The 16,860-nt window shown below is 29.9% G+C and overlaps 1 protein-coding gene across 20 annotated transcripts in view; it reads left to right on the forward strand.

The window, feature by feature from the left end:
• The window catches only part of MAPK10 (mitogen-activated protein kinase 10), a 417,591-nt gene that overhangs the window by 359,788 nt on the left and 40,943 nt on the right, over window positions 1-16,860 (forward strand). For 17 of the 20 annotated variants that reach the window (XM_036227746.1, XM_036227759.1, XM_036227752.1 and 14 more), the window contains one exon: window positions 13,981-14,163. In XM_036227746.1, coding sequence (XP_036083639.1) covers window positions 13,981-14,163 — 183 coding nt within the window. Of the gene's footprint in view, window positions 1-4,731; window positions 4,804-13,980; window positions 14,164-16,860 lie in introns of all 20 variants that reach the window. The other 3 variants (XM_036227758.1, XM_036227751.1, XM_036227763.1) reach the window with 1 other exon arrangement.

Raw genomic sequence — 16,860 nt, forward strand, 5'->3', positions numbered from 1 at the left:
TGGATTACTTAAAGCATTAGCCACTTTTTCACATTAAAATTGTCTTTGCATTCGAGAAACATTGTGTGGGTTTCTTGGCCATTAAGATACAATCCAGATATCACAGGGTAGTTTTTTGATTAGTAAAGTATTGGCTAAATAAATAAGTAAATAAATATTCATATTTGTTTTTTCCATTAACTAGTTTGCTAATTTTTTAATATCCAAAGGGACATTTATAAAATATTTAATTTTTATTACATAATTTTTTAAAATGATACAAACATACACTGTTATACACTCACTATACTGTTATAATTAAAACCTGTTTCGTAGTATATATGTTGAAAAAATATGCAGTACTGCTAAAATGTCTTAGACGCATGCTGAATTCAAGTTAGAGAGCAATAGATATACCAGGCCCATTATTTTCTTTATATAACTCAAAGATCATATGAGGTGTCGGTGACTTTACATTTCATTTAGATTTTTTTCTTTTAATAAGGACTTACAGTAAAGCAGTTTTGTGATGGCTTCTTAGAGGGTTTTGTTGTTGGTTTTTTTTTTTTAGGACTATCTAGTCACTTACTCCTTTCACCCACTTAGAACTTCAACCAAGGCATGCCATATTCTTGATTACTGAAGGTTCACTCATATACTACCAGTAGAGTTTTCATGAGTTCTTTCCTTAAACCTGCTTCTTATAGACACATTCTTTCTACTTTATTGTTTTTCCATTCTACTTTAAGTGGCAGCATCTTCTTTGAACCAGAATCGCAATAGTCCCTTTATCTAGAATTCTTGGCTGGAGTGCTCTGGACCTGGGTGATGTTAAAGACAGGTACAGTGTATTCATTTGAAACTTCTATGCCTCAAGTATATTATCTCTAATTAGTGCTGACAATTGCACTGCTAAAACACCCCCATCTAGCCTTTCCCTCTGAAGACACAAGAAATTTCAGTTAGAATTAAAAGGATACATACATATAACCTTGCCAAGGAACTAGTTGTTAAGGAAGAGGCAAATAAACTTCAAAATGAATTAGATAAACTATAAAAAATAAAAATAACTAAAGATCCACCTAGAATAAAAAAATACTCAATGACGAGAAACCAAATTATATGTTATATTAATTAGACAATAGTGAAAGAAAGCTGATGTACAGCATAAAATAAGGATATTTACATGCATTTTCAGGAAGCTCGTATTTAATTTGGTGATAATGTGAAATATTCAGAGCCAGAAAAGTTTAAAAAAAGACATTTTTTCAACATTATGATTTCTTTAAATTACTTCTTTTTGTACACTTCAAAATTACATGGATTGTGAAAGATGATAGTTTAAAATATTTTGGCGCAGTAAACAAATTATTTAATTGTTCTTATGGTAAGGTAGTTTGCAAGTTTAGTAGTCTATAACTTTATTTACAACATAATATAAACCTAGATATTTTCCCTTTTATTATAACTTTTAGCAGATTTTTCTGTTTAATAAAAAAGCAAATAAAAATGTAAGGTCTTTTTAAAAAAAGGTTAAAATGAATAAAATGATGGCATAGAAGTTACAAAGAATAGCAGGTTGAATAGGTAGACTTAAGGAGGTTGAATAGGTAGACTTAAGGAAAAAATCTTCCTCTGATTTCCTGACATTAGAATATTTGGCATTGTGTTCCAAAAATATTGTTAATTGTTTTTATTTAAATTCATATGTATAAAATATGTACCTTCTCAGTTTATTTATGTTTATCGGTAGTCTTTTACAATTTTGTTTTGCACTGAAGTTTAAAACAATGTGCTATTGTTAAATACCTAATTAAATTTATAAATTTTGAACATACCCTAATCAAAGAAATGATGTTCTTGTTTTAAAAAAAAAAACATAATCATTTTTCTATTATACTTGGAAGTATCCAATAAAAGAAAATGTATCGAAGCACATTGTCTGAATCCTAAACTAAATGAAGAATTCAGTTAGGTTAGGAGAAAAGCAGTGTGTTCTCAAAGTCACGTTGCCAGAACCACTGAAATATTTGCCAGGTTGCTAGATTGAAGCTCACGGAGTCCAAAAGTGTTTCATCGTGGATCAGCATTCAAGCCATTACACAGAATATGAAAGTAACAGTATAGTGAGTGATTTATGTAAACTTAACTTGCCAGGGCCTACCTTATATTATTTTTATCTCTTGGCTAGAAATAGAAAAGATAATTTACTATAATCTAATGTCTAACAGATGACACCACATTCAAGATTTTTTCACGTAGAAAATTAAAAACTGTATTTTGGTAACACCAAAACTCACTTAGCTTTTGTTTTAAGGGAAGTGACTTAGTTTCTGAGTGTTAAAATTGCAAATGAATGTATTTTCTGCCTATGGGGACACTGATGATGGGAGGAGAAATGCAATGAATGAGAATCATAAAAGCAACCAGAATTCTACCTGTGTGTGAAACTAGTATGTGAAACTCTTATGGAGACCAAAACACTGTGTCAGACTGTCTAGAAAACATCAAAATCCAGTTTCCAACAGTGATTGAATTTAGTAATTTCTTCTAAGATTTATATGCAGTCAATATTCATTGGAATATTTTGAAAATCGTATAAAATAATTGTTACTCTGAAAAGCAGATTATATATTAGTTGAGGGAAGGCTTACCACCACCCCAGCTTCCTGTCCCAGTAAGGTATAACATCAAATTCTTTTATTACCAATTTCTTGTTTTAGTTGTGATGGCTAATTCATAAAATCTGGTACAATAGCTTTATTTTGAGAAATAATCCTGTCTTAAGCATATAAAAATCCATGTAAATTCATGTCCATATATTTTACTTTTGCAATACATAATGACCGGGCTTGCCATTTTCAGGAACAAGGCTTTGAAACACTTAGGTGACATAAGCATGGATTGTCTATAGAAATAGTGGATAGTGAGTCAAGTTAAATGGGGATTGGAAAGGTTTCCACAGTATTATCACCTTGGAAAGATTCATTAAAATAAAGAAAATGGAATTCAACATATATTCATCAGTAGTTCAGATGTAGAGTTTATATCTCTGCATGATTTTTATGCAAAGCTTTGTGATCTGTTAAGTCTATTTTTGGTTATTAAGTAAAAAATAAAAATAAATGTTTAAAAAGTCCCCGATAGGTTTGTGGCAGAAACAGTTTTATCCCAAATGTTTGAATAGATAACAGGCAAGAGAAAACACTGCTTGTTGAATTTGTATCTCTCTATATTTTTTTGTCTCTTTTCCAATATCTATAAAAAATAGATACACCATTAAAAGCAACTTAGACTGATAACTTTGGACAGTACGATAAGAATACTTGCAATTCAAAAATAAATACATTTTTGGAGATCTTTTTTTTTTTCTTTTAATCAAAAATTCTCACAATACCAACCTCTTTTGAGACAGATATTATCTGGAATTACAAATGCATTAATAATAAAGGGTGCACAACTGTTTGCTCTATCTTTCCCTGATATTTCTGCATGTTACTGCTTTCCTAAAATGGAAGCAAAACACATTTGCTTCCCTGGTATGCTTATCACCTTTAAAGCTGTAACCATTCCTTTGCAGTGATCACTCTGTTTAGGTGTTAAGTCAAACTATGGAAACTTTGAGTTTAATCTGAGTGAGATTTTCGTATTGGAAAGAATCTCATGAGGACTACTTTAAGGTTACTGTCAAATTACAAGATGTAATTTGAAGAGTAAGTGAAGCAAATTATAGTGGCTACTATCTTAATGCCTTTCCAACTATTTGTTCTACCTTCCACATCCCTTATTTCCCCACCCTCCCACAAGAATTATCTGTTTCTCTTTCTGACTTCAATAGGAACAAGTGAGTAACCAACTATTGTTGGTTAAAGAGTGAGATTTCACTTTTTTGCTTCTCCTTTCCCCATTTTGCCCCTCCCTGTGAATCCTCTACTCTAGCTTCCTGGTTTTAAGTTCTGGATGATAACTGGCAACAGCAGAGAAACCATCATAATTTTGCCTTAAATTTTAGTGGTTTTTTTTTTTTTTTCATTCACAATTTCAGAATAAGTGTCAGCTCTCTAGTCATGTTGTTTATTTCTTGTTGAACCATCCCTTTTTGAAAGCCAGCATTTCTTACCATTATAAAGCAAACCACATCTATAAAAATAAGCCAAAGCTTCCTATTTAGAAACTTGCTCCTTTGAAGGGAATCAATGAAACTGAGCCAGCGTATTCCAAAACATTATTCTTGAACTGGCATTCACTTCTGGAAATCTAGTCACATTTATAAATAAGAATAAATGTGTTTTATAAAAGAAATTCTTTCTTTTGAGCTTGCTGGCAGCTTTTCTTTCTCTCACCCCCCAAATATGGTATACAAAAGAATACAAAATTAACTGATTTAATGTTTCCCATATTAAAACAATCTACAATAATTTACAATACAAATCAGTAGGATTCTAGTAGATAAATGTAAATCAGACCTTTTAAATCAGAAACTAAATTAATCATTGAATTATAATTGCAAAGTAGTATTCATCATACATTGGGCAACATTGAGCAGTGTTGTTACTTAGCAGAAAGGGTCCTGACATTCTTGTTTTCTCTCCCATTTCACTGTTTTAAAACACTAATGATCATAAAACTGGCCTCTCATCCAGTCAGTGAAAGGTCAGACCATTGCTCTATGGCATGGGTAGCCAAGTGTTTTCATTTATTTGCTCTTCTATTCTATTTTCTTGTTTATCTTCATATCATTTTTGTTTTCAGTTGACATGTGGTCAGTAGGGTGCATCATGGGAGAAATGATAAAAGGTGCAGTGCTGTTTCCTGGCACTGATCGTATCCTTCTTAGCAGCCAGTGGTCTCTATGGGTGTCATTCTCAATTTCCTTTGGTCAAAATTATAATCCTGCTGATGGTATGCATTCACATCTCTTAGAGGGGTTCTATGAGTCTCCAATGTCAAATGTTTACTAGCTGCCATCATGGTAGAGTAACTGTCTCTTAGGAAGACCTTACATGGATAATACAGTATCAGAAATGAAACATTTAGCATGGTATCAAAAGGTCTGCTTTAATTCATTCCTATGAAGCTAATTACAATGATATACTCTTCTTTATTGCTTTTTATTGTAATGTTTCAAAATTAATTTCTGTTCATAGCTAGATAATAAATGACAAAATATTTCAATTTTAAGACTGAAGATTTATGCTTTTTATATCATAAGAAATATTCACTTGACATAGAATTCTAATCAGTTAGATTTATGTTCATCCACAAATACAATTGGTTTAACATAATCAGAGAACGTGCGTATGAATTTTATTTTTAAATTGCTCAACCTCTTCTAAAATTCTTTTTCTCACTCAATTTATAGAAATAATTGCTTCAATTCCTATTATTCTCTGCACATTAACAAGTATAATAATTAAAACCTCATTAATTAATAATAATTATATAGAATATCTGAAGAAATAAATTTATGTCACTTGAAAAAGTAAAAGAATCTCCTCTTAGGCAGCAAATAATTAGCAAGTAAAGATTCCAGAGGCTCTGAAGTAGTAAATAGATATGGATACTGTGTGATTAGTATATGGGTGCATAATAACATTTCTTTGTTTGTTAAATATTCTTCTATACTCAGTCATTTATGAAAATATTATGTCCTCATCATACTAAAAACAAAATATCTGCTTAAGTGATCATAATTCAAAACTAAAACTGAACTGATAATAATGAGGTTTTAATATTGAATTAAAGTAAATCTACTTACTAATGCAGTGTATCCTTACCATATTATGATTAGCCATTTGCTTTGAGGATTGATATATTACATAAATGGTTATATATTTGCATATATATGTTACAAATGTAGATTTACATATAGTTTTAAACATATATTCTCTGTATGTATTAGAGGACCAGTTTAGGGAATGATTGAGTTAGGCACTCAATTAATATTTGTCAAATGAAAGAACTTAAGCTAAAACATTTTATTTAGTTAAAAATAAAACTGCACTGTTTTTATTTCCATTCTTGCTAAAAACTTTTTTCTACTCTTACAAGACACATTTATTTTTTTAAATGTGTCTATATTGCAGTTTTGTCTTCTATATTTACATTTTATTAAATAATAATCTTAAAATTTACCACATTCATGCTAATGTTAATACTATTTAGAAGTATGTTGACTTGATAAATAAGCTAAATTCCCTCAGACTTCTTAAAAAAAAACCCTTTCTTTGATTACCAACAAATTATAATCTCGAGTTTGATCTTTGAACATGGAATATGAAACAGTTCTTAAATTTTAGACATTGGATGAAAATAAACTCAATGTTAGCTTTGTACTCTTGATTTTTTCAGCAGTTCATTGTGGTTGAATAACTGATAACTGAAATGAATATTTGCCCTCTGTAAATTAAAAAAGTTGATTTTTGGTACTTTTCTTACATTTTATGTTAAAGAAAATCTTATCAGATTTCAATAACTGAGTTATTAAATATGGATTAAGATTTCTTAGAATTCATTTATTGAGAGAAGTTACTTGGGTATCAATTTTTCGTTTGGGTATGAAAATCCCTTATAAGTAAAGCTTTAGGTAGTTGCTAATGTTAATGTATTATAATAGATGCCCTTTCAATGCCTTGATATTTGATACTGAGTTATTTCTGGAGCTCTTATATGGAGACACATTTGTAAATCTCCCGAAGAATGAACAAGAATTATTTTCTAAAGCGTCTCCATGGAGTGTAGGATATGGTCTTTTCAATGATTTGAAACATGTTAGTTAAAGTTTAAATCAATCAGTCTTTTGCAAACAAACAATTTATGAACACCGAATATTATAAAGTTAACCTCTTAAAATGAAGAGAGATTATTTGTTTAAAAAATTTTTTGTTATTAGAAATTACTGATCTGAGGAGGCAATAAATTATATCTGAATTTATTAGTTAAATAGAACCTTTAAAATGGAGCTGGAGATATACAATATGTATACTATACATCTATACAATACATCATAAGAAGTCATATTGTTTTTAAACATTTCTTCGTTTATATAAAGATGTTCTCAAAGTAAATGATTTCTAAAAATTCTTACAATATGAACTATAGAAATCTTCTTAATATATAAACTAATTCAATAGCAAAACTTAAAATATTAAGGTCTTATAACCTTTATTTTTATATCTAAAAAATTACAACACATTATTTTTAGAATTGAGAAATTTAGATAGCCAAATATAATTCTCAAAATTGTATGTTTATACGCTACTTTGTTAGTAGATATATTTTAAGTATATATTAATAGAATTTTATTCAATTCAAATATGTTTTTAATTCCTTATAGAAGAATTGGAAATCAGCTATTGAGATAATTTTATTTGAGAGATCTTATTAATTTCTTCATTGCAAGCATTTTTTGCTTTAAAATTATAAAATATTTTATACAAATGAATTAATATTAAATATATAGCGTTTGAAGAAAATTAGTGACTTAACCATATACATACTACCAAACAGGTTAAAAAAAAAATAGAACCTTACCAATAAAAACCTTTTAATCTTTTTTATGTGATTCTCTCCAATCATACTCTCTGTTCTCCCCACAGAGGTCACTAGGGTCCTAAATACATGTTTTTACAATCTCTTTGACTGTGTTTTACATATTGTATTATTATTATTTTATGACTTTTTTTTTTAAGTTAATGTTTATTTTTTAGATTTATTCATGTTGACATATTAGAAATAGTTCATTCATTTTCATTGCTGTATAATATTCCAGACTGTGACTATTCTATTAACTAATTCAGTCTCCTATAAATAGATTTGGGATATATTCAATTTTCATTTCTGTTTTTATAAACAATGATGGTATGATCATACATTTCTAGGAGAACACAAGCAAGGTTTTCTTTATGATAAATGCCCAGGCTCATAGGTTTGCATATTTTTAATTTGACTGTGCAACACCAAATTGATTCCCAAAGTAGCAGTATATAGATGTAACTGTCTATTTCACAATCTCACCAACTCCTGGTATTGTCAGATTTGTTTTTAAGTTTGTTACGAATCTCTTAGATATAAAATACTATTTCAATGGAGTTTTAATTTGTTTTTTCTTAGTTACAGGGAGACTGAGAATCTTTTCTTGTTTATTGGCCATTAGTATTTTCCTCTTGGAAAAATGTCTTGTTTTTTTTTTAAACAATTTTTTCTATTGTATATTTTTATTGATTAGTAAGACTTCTTTATATAATTGGGCACCTAATCTATGTCAGTTTCATGTGTTGCAAATATCTTCTCTCCTGTATTTAGATTATTTTCCCATTTTATAGTGATTTTGAAATTTAACAACCTCTTTTTTTTTGGTTCATATATTTTTATATCTTGTTTAGAAATTCTTTGATGCCTTTATATTCTCTTATAATTTTAATGTGAATGTTTTAAAGTCTAATTTTTTTACATTTAAGCCTTTAGTCCACATGGAATTGATTTTTCTGTATGTTGTGAAAAGGTGTTCAATTTATTTTATTCTATTTCCATTTACTGACTAGCTTATTCTTTCATCACTGATATATAATGCTGTCCTTGTCATAAGTTTCTACATATTGGGAGGAAGTGTGTTCGATTCTGGGCTCTATATTCTGTTCCATTGGTCTAACTCTATATCATTACTACCCTTTTTTAATAACTACAAATGTATACTATGTGCTTTTAAATCAAATTGGGTAAATACCTCTTCTATTTTTGTCTCTTTTAGAAGTATCTTAGCTATTAATGAATTATTGCTCTTCCATAAAAATATTAGAATTGGGTTGTTAGCTTATATAAAAAAGATTTCTATTGTAATTTATATTGGAATCGTATTGAATCTATAGTTCAATTTGTATAGTTATTATTTTAGTTAAGACATTTTAAATCTTTCGTACATAATAGGATATTAGCACACACTAATTTTAGTTTTAATTGTTTTAGCTGCATAAATTAATGATATTTTAATTTTTTTGAGTACAGGTAGATTTTGTTTAGATTCGCCCTTATGATTAGCATTTTCTTGGCTTACTACTACTTTCTGCAATTTGGCTTTTTATTTTGAGATTATTTTCTTTGTTCCTCAAGTATATCCTTTGGGAGTTTTTAGTGAGAGTCTTTGATGATAGGATTCTGTTTTTGATTGCGTTCTCTTACTTGAAAGATAGTTTAGTTGGATATAGAATTTGAGATTGATGGTTATTTTCTACCAGCATTTTAAAGATATTCCACAGACATTTTGTTTCCAATATTGCTGGTAAATAATTAGCTATCAGTGTAATAGTCATCTTTGGAGATAACGAATCCTTTTTCTCTGATTTCATTTAGGATTCTTCGTGTTTGGTTTTCTGTTTTTTCTCTACCACGTGACTAGGTGTGAGGTTTTTTTTTGTTTGTTTTGTTTTGGTTTGTTTTTGTTTTAATCTACCTTGGGATTCACTCTGTTTCCTAAATTCTAACCTATCTCCAATTCCAATTTCTCAGCTTCTGTTTCTTTAAATTTTTTCTCTCCCCTATTTTTTTACATTATCTCCATAAAAATTCAACAAATATTTTTTAAACACCTACTATGTGCTGGGTACTTTCTGCCTCCAGGAATATATCAGTAAACAAAACCATCGTCAAAAAAATCATGACATCATGAAATTCTTGACATGAAATTTACAATAAAGGTGCAGTATATTAGAAGGTCATAACACCTGAAGGATAAGAGAGATCAAAATTCTAAGATGGAGAAACAGGGATTGTCTCCTGCTTCCTTTAACATAAAATGTTTTGTTAAGTATGCCTCATATGGCCATGTTTTCTTGACCTCATATAAACTTGATTGTACCTTTTAAACCTTCCTTTTATATATTGTATACCTAGCGATGGATGTAATCTTCCAGAGAGGGTCTCATAGAACAGAGTACAGTGTCACTATAATTCTCTTAAGCAGAATTCTATATTTCTGTTAGTGTTAAAAGCTATTTGTATTAGCTCCTTTGTTTAAAAACATTTTATTTACCCATCTTAAAAGAAACTTGGAATTTTTCAGCTATAAAATACAAATGTCAAATTAAATAATCTCTAAAGCCTCTTTCCAGTTTCAAAATACAGGTAGAGTCAGATTCAGCCTTCATGAGGTGAGAATATCATACAATTTGAGGAGGGTGTTATGTACAAAACATTAATATTATAAATGCAAAATGAGGGCTGGTGCAAAAGAGAGGCCCCAAAGATTAACCTTCAATAGCTTAATGAAAATTCTACCCCTGTGACACATATTAATATATTACTGGATTTGCTTATATGTGAAATGTCTCTCCATTTTTTTGGCTTTGTAAGTAAATATAGATTACAATAATAAATAGATTCATAAAACAAAATAGATTGTACTAAGATCCACATACATCATGCTTCAAATATCGGCTTTTGGATAGTTTGTGTCCCACAATATCCCACTAGCAATCTGTTTCCAGTGAACAAATAACTTTTTACTTAAATTGTTAGCTTTGAGTTTAGAATATGTTCTGGCTTATATTTCCTCTTCCTTTGCTATTTATAATGAAAACGGATGATAGTTACAATTGTGCATTAAATCATTTATTTATATTGTGTGTTATCAGAATTTGAGAGGTACTTTTGAGAGGAAAAGAACATTTTCAAATGAATAAAAAGAGTACAAATATTTTAAATGGAACAAAACAAATTAAGGAAATCTGGATCCAGAACTCTCGTCATATGTGTACATATTTGTAACCTGATCTTTATACTTGTCCTCAGAAATGAGAGCATTTTTTTTTTTGAGAGAAAACTTTATCATAGAGAAATATGAAGTAATTACTAAAATAAATTGTCAAATATTTTGAACTTTATATTGAGTAGCTTTTGTACTTTCTGTGAGTGACATCCCATAGGTGATAGCACCACATAATTTCAACCCGTCCTTAGATGATGATGGACAGAATCCCTCTTCCTCTGTTGATAACCTACATGTGCCATTTGTCCCATGGTCTTTTCAGGAAAGTGACGTGGAGAAAAGGGATAATACTTCTTTCCCTGAAGTATTTTCACATGAATGACCCCCCAAAACATGTTAGTTTTTTATTCTTAAATCTGGTTTAGTAATTCACAAGGGACTGTTAGTATATTCTACGTTGATGTTTCTCAAAATACAGTCCGGGAGCCATCTGGATTGCAATTCCTATTGCTGTTTTTGTATGATTTCATCTCAGATCTATGGACTCAGAATTTTGTAGGTCGGTGAGAGAGAGGGGAGGGTTCTATATTTCATAAGGCCCTTATGTCATAAATATTCAAGTTAGGGAACCACAGTTTTATAGCATGATGCCTAACACTTAGCATGCATGTCTCTACTTCATTATTGCATAGTCACTGCAGACATCACTAATTGATTCCAGTATTTTTTCCTACAGGACTAACATAAATCCACATATTAATACTCAATATAATGCTTTGGCAGTCGGTTGGTTTGACAGATAAAATAACCTCTCCTGAAGCTATTCTATATGGACAGTGTTCTTAAGCTATATATATATATATATATATATATATATATATATATATATATATATATATATAAATGCAGTTAACAATATCAGATAAACACTGATATTCTTTAAGCTGCAAATCGATATCAAAAAATTTTGCACAAAATATTGAATATAGAGCCTAGAGTAGAAAGCAAGTCTGAATTCATGAAGGTGTCAACTCTGGAAACCACATTCAAAATAATAAAAAGTAATCAATGATGGAAGAAAACATAAAAGAAGATACGATTTTTCAAAGGGCATATTAGAATGAGGCCATTAAATAACTCTTTATAATTCCACTTAGTAGCTTCTGAGAGCTTAAGTGTGAATAGTATAAATTATGTTCATAATTTTGACCTAAAATACACAGAAAAGGATAAGGCATTATGTTTAAGGCAGTTTGTGACATGTTTTAGAAAGTTCCCAAACCAAGGAATTTAAAGCGAAAAGAGTGCATGAAATGTAAGTTATTAGCAAATTGATAAAGTGAATGAATAATTTTAACTTTTAGGATTTCAGATACCCATTTTTAGAATCTGAGTTATTCATCTATTACAATACTATTTATTGAAGACATTAGCAATAGGAAATTAGCACATTATCCTGTCATCATACTCTATTTATAAATTCAAACTCTTTGTAATCTGACTATTTTTTATGTAGTGAATTTAGAATTTATATAAGGAAATTGACTGTCAAATAATTCCTTTAAAATGACATTTTAAAATTTTTATGAAATGCTTGTGATAAATATGTTGAAGGTGACAATTTTTGAAATAGTAAATCAAAAATTAAAAGTATATATTTATTGCTTTTTTGATAACTACACACAGGCTGGAATCTGTAAATACTCAGATCCTTATTCATATAGTATACAAATAATATTTATAAGTGTTTGAAAGCAAATAAATCCTTTTACAAAAATAATTTCAGCTATTCTTTAAAAAATATTTACCATGTTAACATTAACAATAAGTATAAAATCTAATTAAATTTTTATGTATTTTTAAAAAATATAATCTGTGGAAATCTGATAATTAAATTTTCAAAAAATACATATCTCCTCATCTTCTATTTAAAATTAATAAAATTAATTATGTAAATATTTTGACCTAATAGACTAGGGAGACAGTTTTAGAGATACTTTTAATGGAAATTGCCTGTGACAAACACACCATCAATTTTATGGCCAAATTAAAGCAATTTCTGCCATATCAATTCCAAACTTGCAGCTTTCCTTACTGGAATCCTTGGAACAAGCTCTAGACTGGGAGCCAGGAGATACATCTTCTAGTCTTGGCTTATATTTGGTTAATTATGATTATAAAGGTGAATCATGTGGTTAACTAAGCATAATTGGACATAGTTGTTCATGTTGTGATTCTATGAACATCTGGGAAACAAGCTCTTATTGCCTGTAGTTTTGGATTTAGGAAGAATTTGTAAGGAGTCTATTATTCATTGATAGATGGCAAGGAAATTTCTTTGAAATCAGCTTTTCAGATGGCCCGTCATGGTTTTCATGGGTGCTATTTATCATTTGTAAGACTCTGATGTGTCAAATAGTAATGATAGATGAAGAGGATCTCAGTCAGTGGGTATGTCTGTCAAAGAGCTAGCTCCAATTTTGGAGGGTATTAGTTTTCATACAGTGTTAATAGTTTCCCTATAGAATTCCACATGCTTAATGTACTTTTGAAACAAATGCACTTGGATGGAAATTCATTGTTTTAAGTTGAACATCTTGTGTTTACTCTAATATTTTCTTGATATTCAGGATTACAAAACACTACTATCAAAAGTAAGAAAATACATATAAAATTGTTACTACTTTGATAAACAGAAAATTTTTAAGTCTTTGGTGAAGAATTAATAAATTATTTTATTATCAAAAATAATATTGATCTTATAAGTAATGTATATGAGTAGAAAACATTAACAGATGATGAAATTTCCTGTTTGGTAGAGAAAAAAAGAAAAAAAACTTAAGAAAAATTGAATAAAAATGTAAATGACTCTTATTTAAAATATTTGTGTATTTGTTAATTATAGAAAATAAATGATTGAGGTAATTTTTATGATAAAATATGTCATATTTTTTCTTTTAAATCACATGATTATATAGAAGTTTATTATAATGCAAAAAACTCTTCTTGTGTTATTGAATAAATTTTCATCTTTATAACTCAAAAACTATTTCATGATATCCTATTTTAAGTAATGCTAGTTCTTCAAAAGTGTATATGTTCCAAAAACGAATTTAAAATTCCAAGAGGATTTATTGCCTGACAATTCTGATTTTATGTTTTTGTCCTTTGTTACTTATTAAAATTCCAGTTGTGTTGATGACTGCTCAGGATTCTTAGAAGCAGTTAGTCTCCTGACTAGTGAACGGCAGGAGCTGGTGGCCTGCACTTCTGTTTGCCCTTAACTATTTAATTCTCAGATATTGACCAATGGAACAAGGTAATTGAGCAACTAGGAACACCATGTCCGGAGTTCATGAAGAAATTGCAACCCACAGTAAGAAACTATGTGGAGAATCGGCCCAAGTATGCTGGACTCACCTTCCCCAAGCTCTTTCCAGATTCCCTCTTCCCAGCGGATTCCGAGCACAATAAACTCAAAGGTAAGCCCATCAGGGCAACCGGAGGTCCACTGTGTGGGGTGGTGGACTAAATGAACAAACAATAAAGACACCTCTCTTTAAGTTGAACTGCCTCAATTTAAGGAGCGGTATTTCTTTTCTTTAAATTTAAAATAATATTTTTTTTAAATCACAATTATATACAAATCTACAAATATGACCAACAAGTAATCAGCCAAACCACCAATCCTAAACTTAGTGTGTTGTATAAAAGTTACCTGGTAAAGAGATTTTTATATCTGGAGAAAAGTAATATGGATTTTAGTCCCAAATCTGAGCCTAGCTACTGTACCTTTAAACACAGAGACCCTTGATCTCTGGGTCTCAGTTTACTTTTTAAAATATTTTATTTTATTATTAATTTCAGGTTTATATCACAATTGTTAGATCTTGATATAATTTACAAAGTGATCTTCTGTCTTCCCCCCAACCCCCCACTCCCTGCCCCCTGTCTGTGTTCCTTATCCGATGGGGTCCATGAGTCAAACTTCAACACCAAAAAGAAGAACCTCACAGCCACATGCCAAGTGCCCCAGATCCCATGGCCCTCATTGAATCAGGAAGCACACTTCCCATTGGAGACTGGGCACGCCGTCCTCCTGTGAGGCTCGGAAACAAAGCAGGTCCATCTTTCCGTTCAGGAGGAAGACAGGCAGATTGCTTCCTTGAGTTCGTCTGGACAGTTTTCCTGAGTTTGGAACATTTGGCACTATTTCTTCAGTTTGAGGCTAGGCGTTTGGGGTTTGGGAGAAAAACAAATTCTGCAGAAATATTTTTTAAAAGATCTTTCTTACAAAGGGAAAATGGACAAAGATTGTAGATTTGTCTGCATATTCGAAGGGAAGAATAGTGCTAAAGTGTGTGACAGTGCTGTGTGTTAACTATTTCATACAGCTTATTTAGAATCTTAAAATTATTTTGCCATATAACTCTAAAAGACCAACATAATATACATTGAAATCATTGCTTACGTTTTTTTATTACTTGGAAAATATTTTCAACACAAGTTTGAATTGTAAACTCTTAGAGATGCTGGTGTCCGTGTTTTATTTGTATTTTAGGGCGTGCTTAACCATCATTTGTCTTTTTTTCATTTTAGAGAGACAAATGAGATACCTACATATTTTACATGCAAAATAAACATTTTTATTAATAAGTAATTCTTTCAACTACTGTGTTTGTAGTCATAAACATTAGTAACAAATCTTATGATAATAAAACTGGGATAATAATGCATCAGCCATAAGATTGAAGACAAAGAATACATTTGGCAATGTATAGTGTGATATAAACAATATTCTAATTTTAATTTAGGACATCCCTGAGAAACTTTTGAAAAAAATTGATTTTTCCCCCATCCCTTAAAATCTCTGTGAACCCAAGCAAGTTATCTAATCTTATCTAAAGTTAAATTTCTTTATCTTTTTTAATAAATAAAGGTGAAAAATCTTTATAGTTTGTTGGGAGGATTAAATGACCAAATAATTTGTTAAGCACTTAGAACACTACCTGGCTCACAGAAAATGCTCAATAACTGTTAGCTATAAAAATACTAACAAATGTAATAATTATAATTTAAAATGTAACTATGCATTATCAAAAATGAAAAAAAAGGACACATGCTTTTAAAATTTTACCCCAAATGTTCAGTGAACAATGAACTAGTACAGATCAACTTACAGACTTAATTTATAGCTTTATAGACTAAAATGAGATGGAGAAACTAAAATGCGGTGTCTACTATTTCTCAGGCTCTTATCATCTCCTCCCAACTTTCATCTGGTGGGTTTAAATGTGCAGCATTGTTTTTGTCTTTGTGACAATGCAAAGTTAGGTTTCTTCCTTCAACTGGCTCTCTGAATGGCAACAGACTAAATTATTACTCACTTCATTGCTTTTAAGATTACACTGCCTATATGCAGGTTGAAGAAGAGCTAAGTAGAGAATTTATGTCTTTACGATACTAATTGATGTGTCAGACAAAAGAATTCCCTTCATATGAAGATACTTGTAGTGTAGCAATATGGAGATGACACGTCTTGATTAAATTATTTGAGATAATGACAGCACTTGTAGAAAAACTATGAAGTAGAATACTAACCATCCTTCATTATATGATTTCAACTTCCTTGAGTTTATTTTTCACTTTTTAATTCAATTTGAATCTCTATGATTATATTATTTTTACAAGTTATAAACTAGTTTATATATTTATAATCATTTAATTATAATTTTAATATAAAAATTAAATTATCAAATTATAAAGAATTATACAAATAATCAAAGTGGAGAATTTATTCTAGTGTTATCAAACAAGAACATAAGACATTTGCTAGCAAATGAAAGAATGACAGATTAGGTTTAAAATCTTTTCCTCTTCCTCATTTTGCTTCCTACAAACAGTATTCATCATTTTTTATTTATTGTGAGATGATTTGTTATTGCTGTAGTTCATGCCTCTATTGGTGAGAAATCCACACTGACTCTCACCCTATCTAAGAGCAGAAACACGGGTGAGTGTCATGGGAGAATCTTTGGGAGAGCTGTGTGTGGGTCTGAGCATAAAATCAGTTACAAATCAAAGAGATCTTTGAAACAATAAAATAAATAAATACAACTCTCATTAAGGGGTCATTGAAAATGAGAAAGATTAAATATTGAAAATTAATGTAAAAGTAT

Source organism: Rousettus aegyptiacus, unplaced genomic scaffold, assembly GCF_014176215.1.
Source record: "Rousettus aegyptiacus isolate mRouAeg1 unplaced genomic scaffold, mRouAeg1.p scaffold_m13_p_10, whole genome shotgun sequence".
In the NCBI taxonomy this organism is placed as follows: Eukaryota; Metazoa; Chordata; class Mammalia; order Chiroptera; family Pteropodidae; genus Rousettus; species Rousettus aegyptiacus.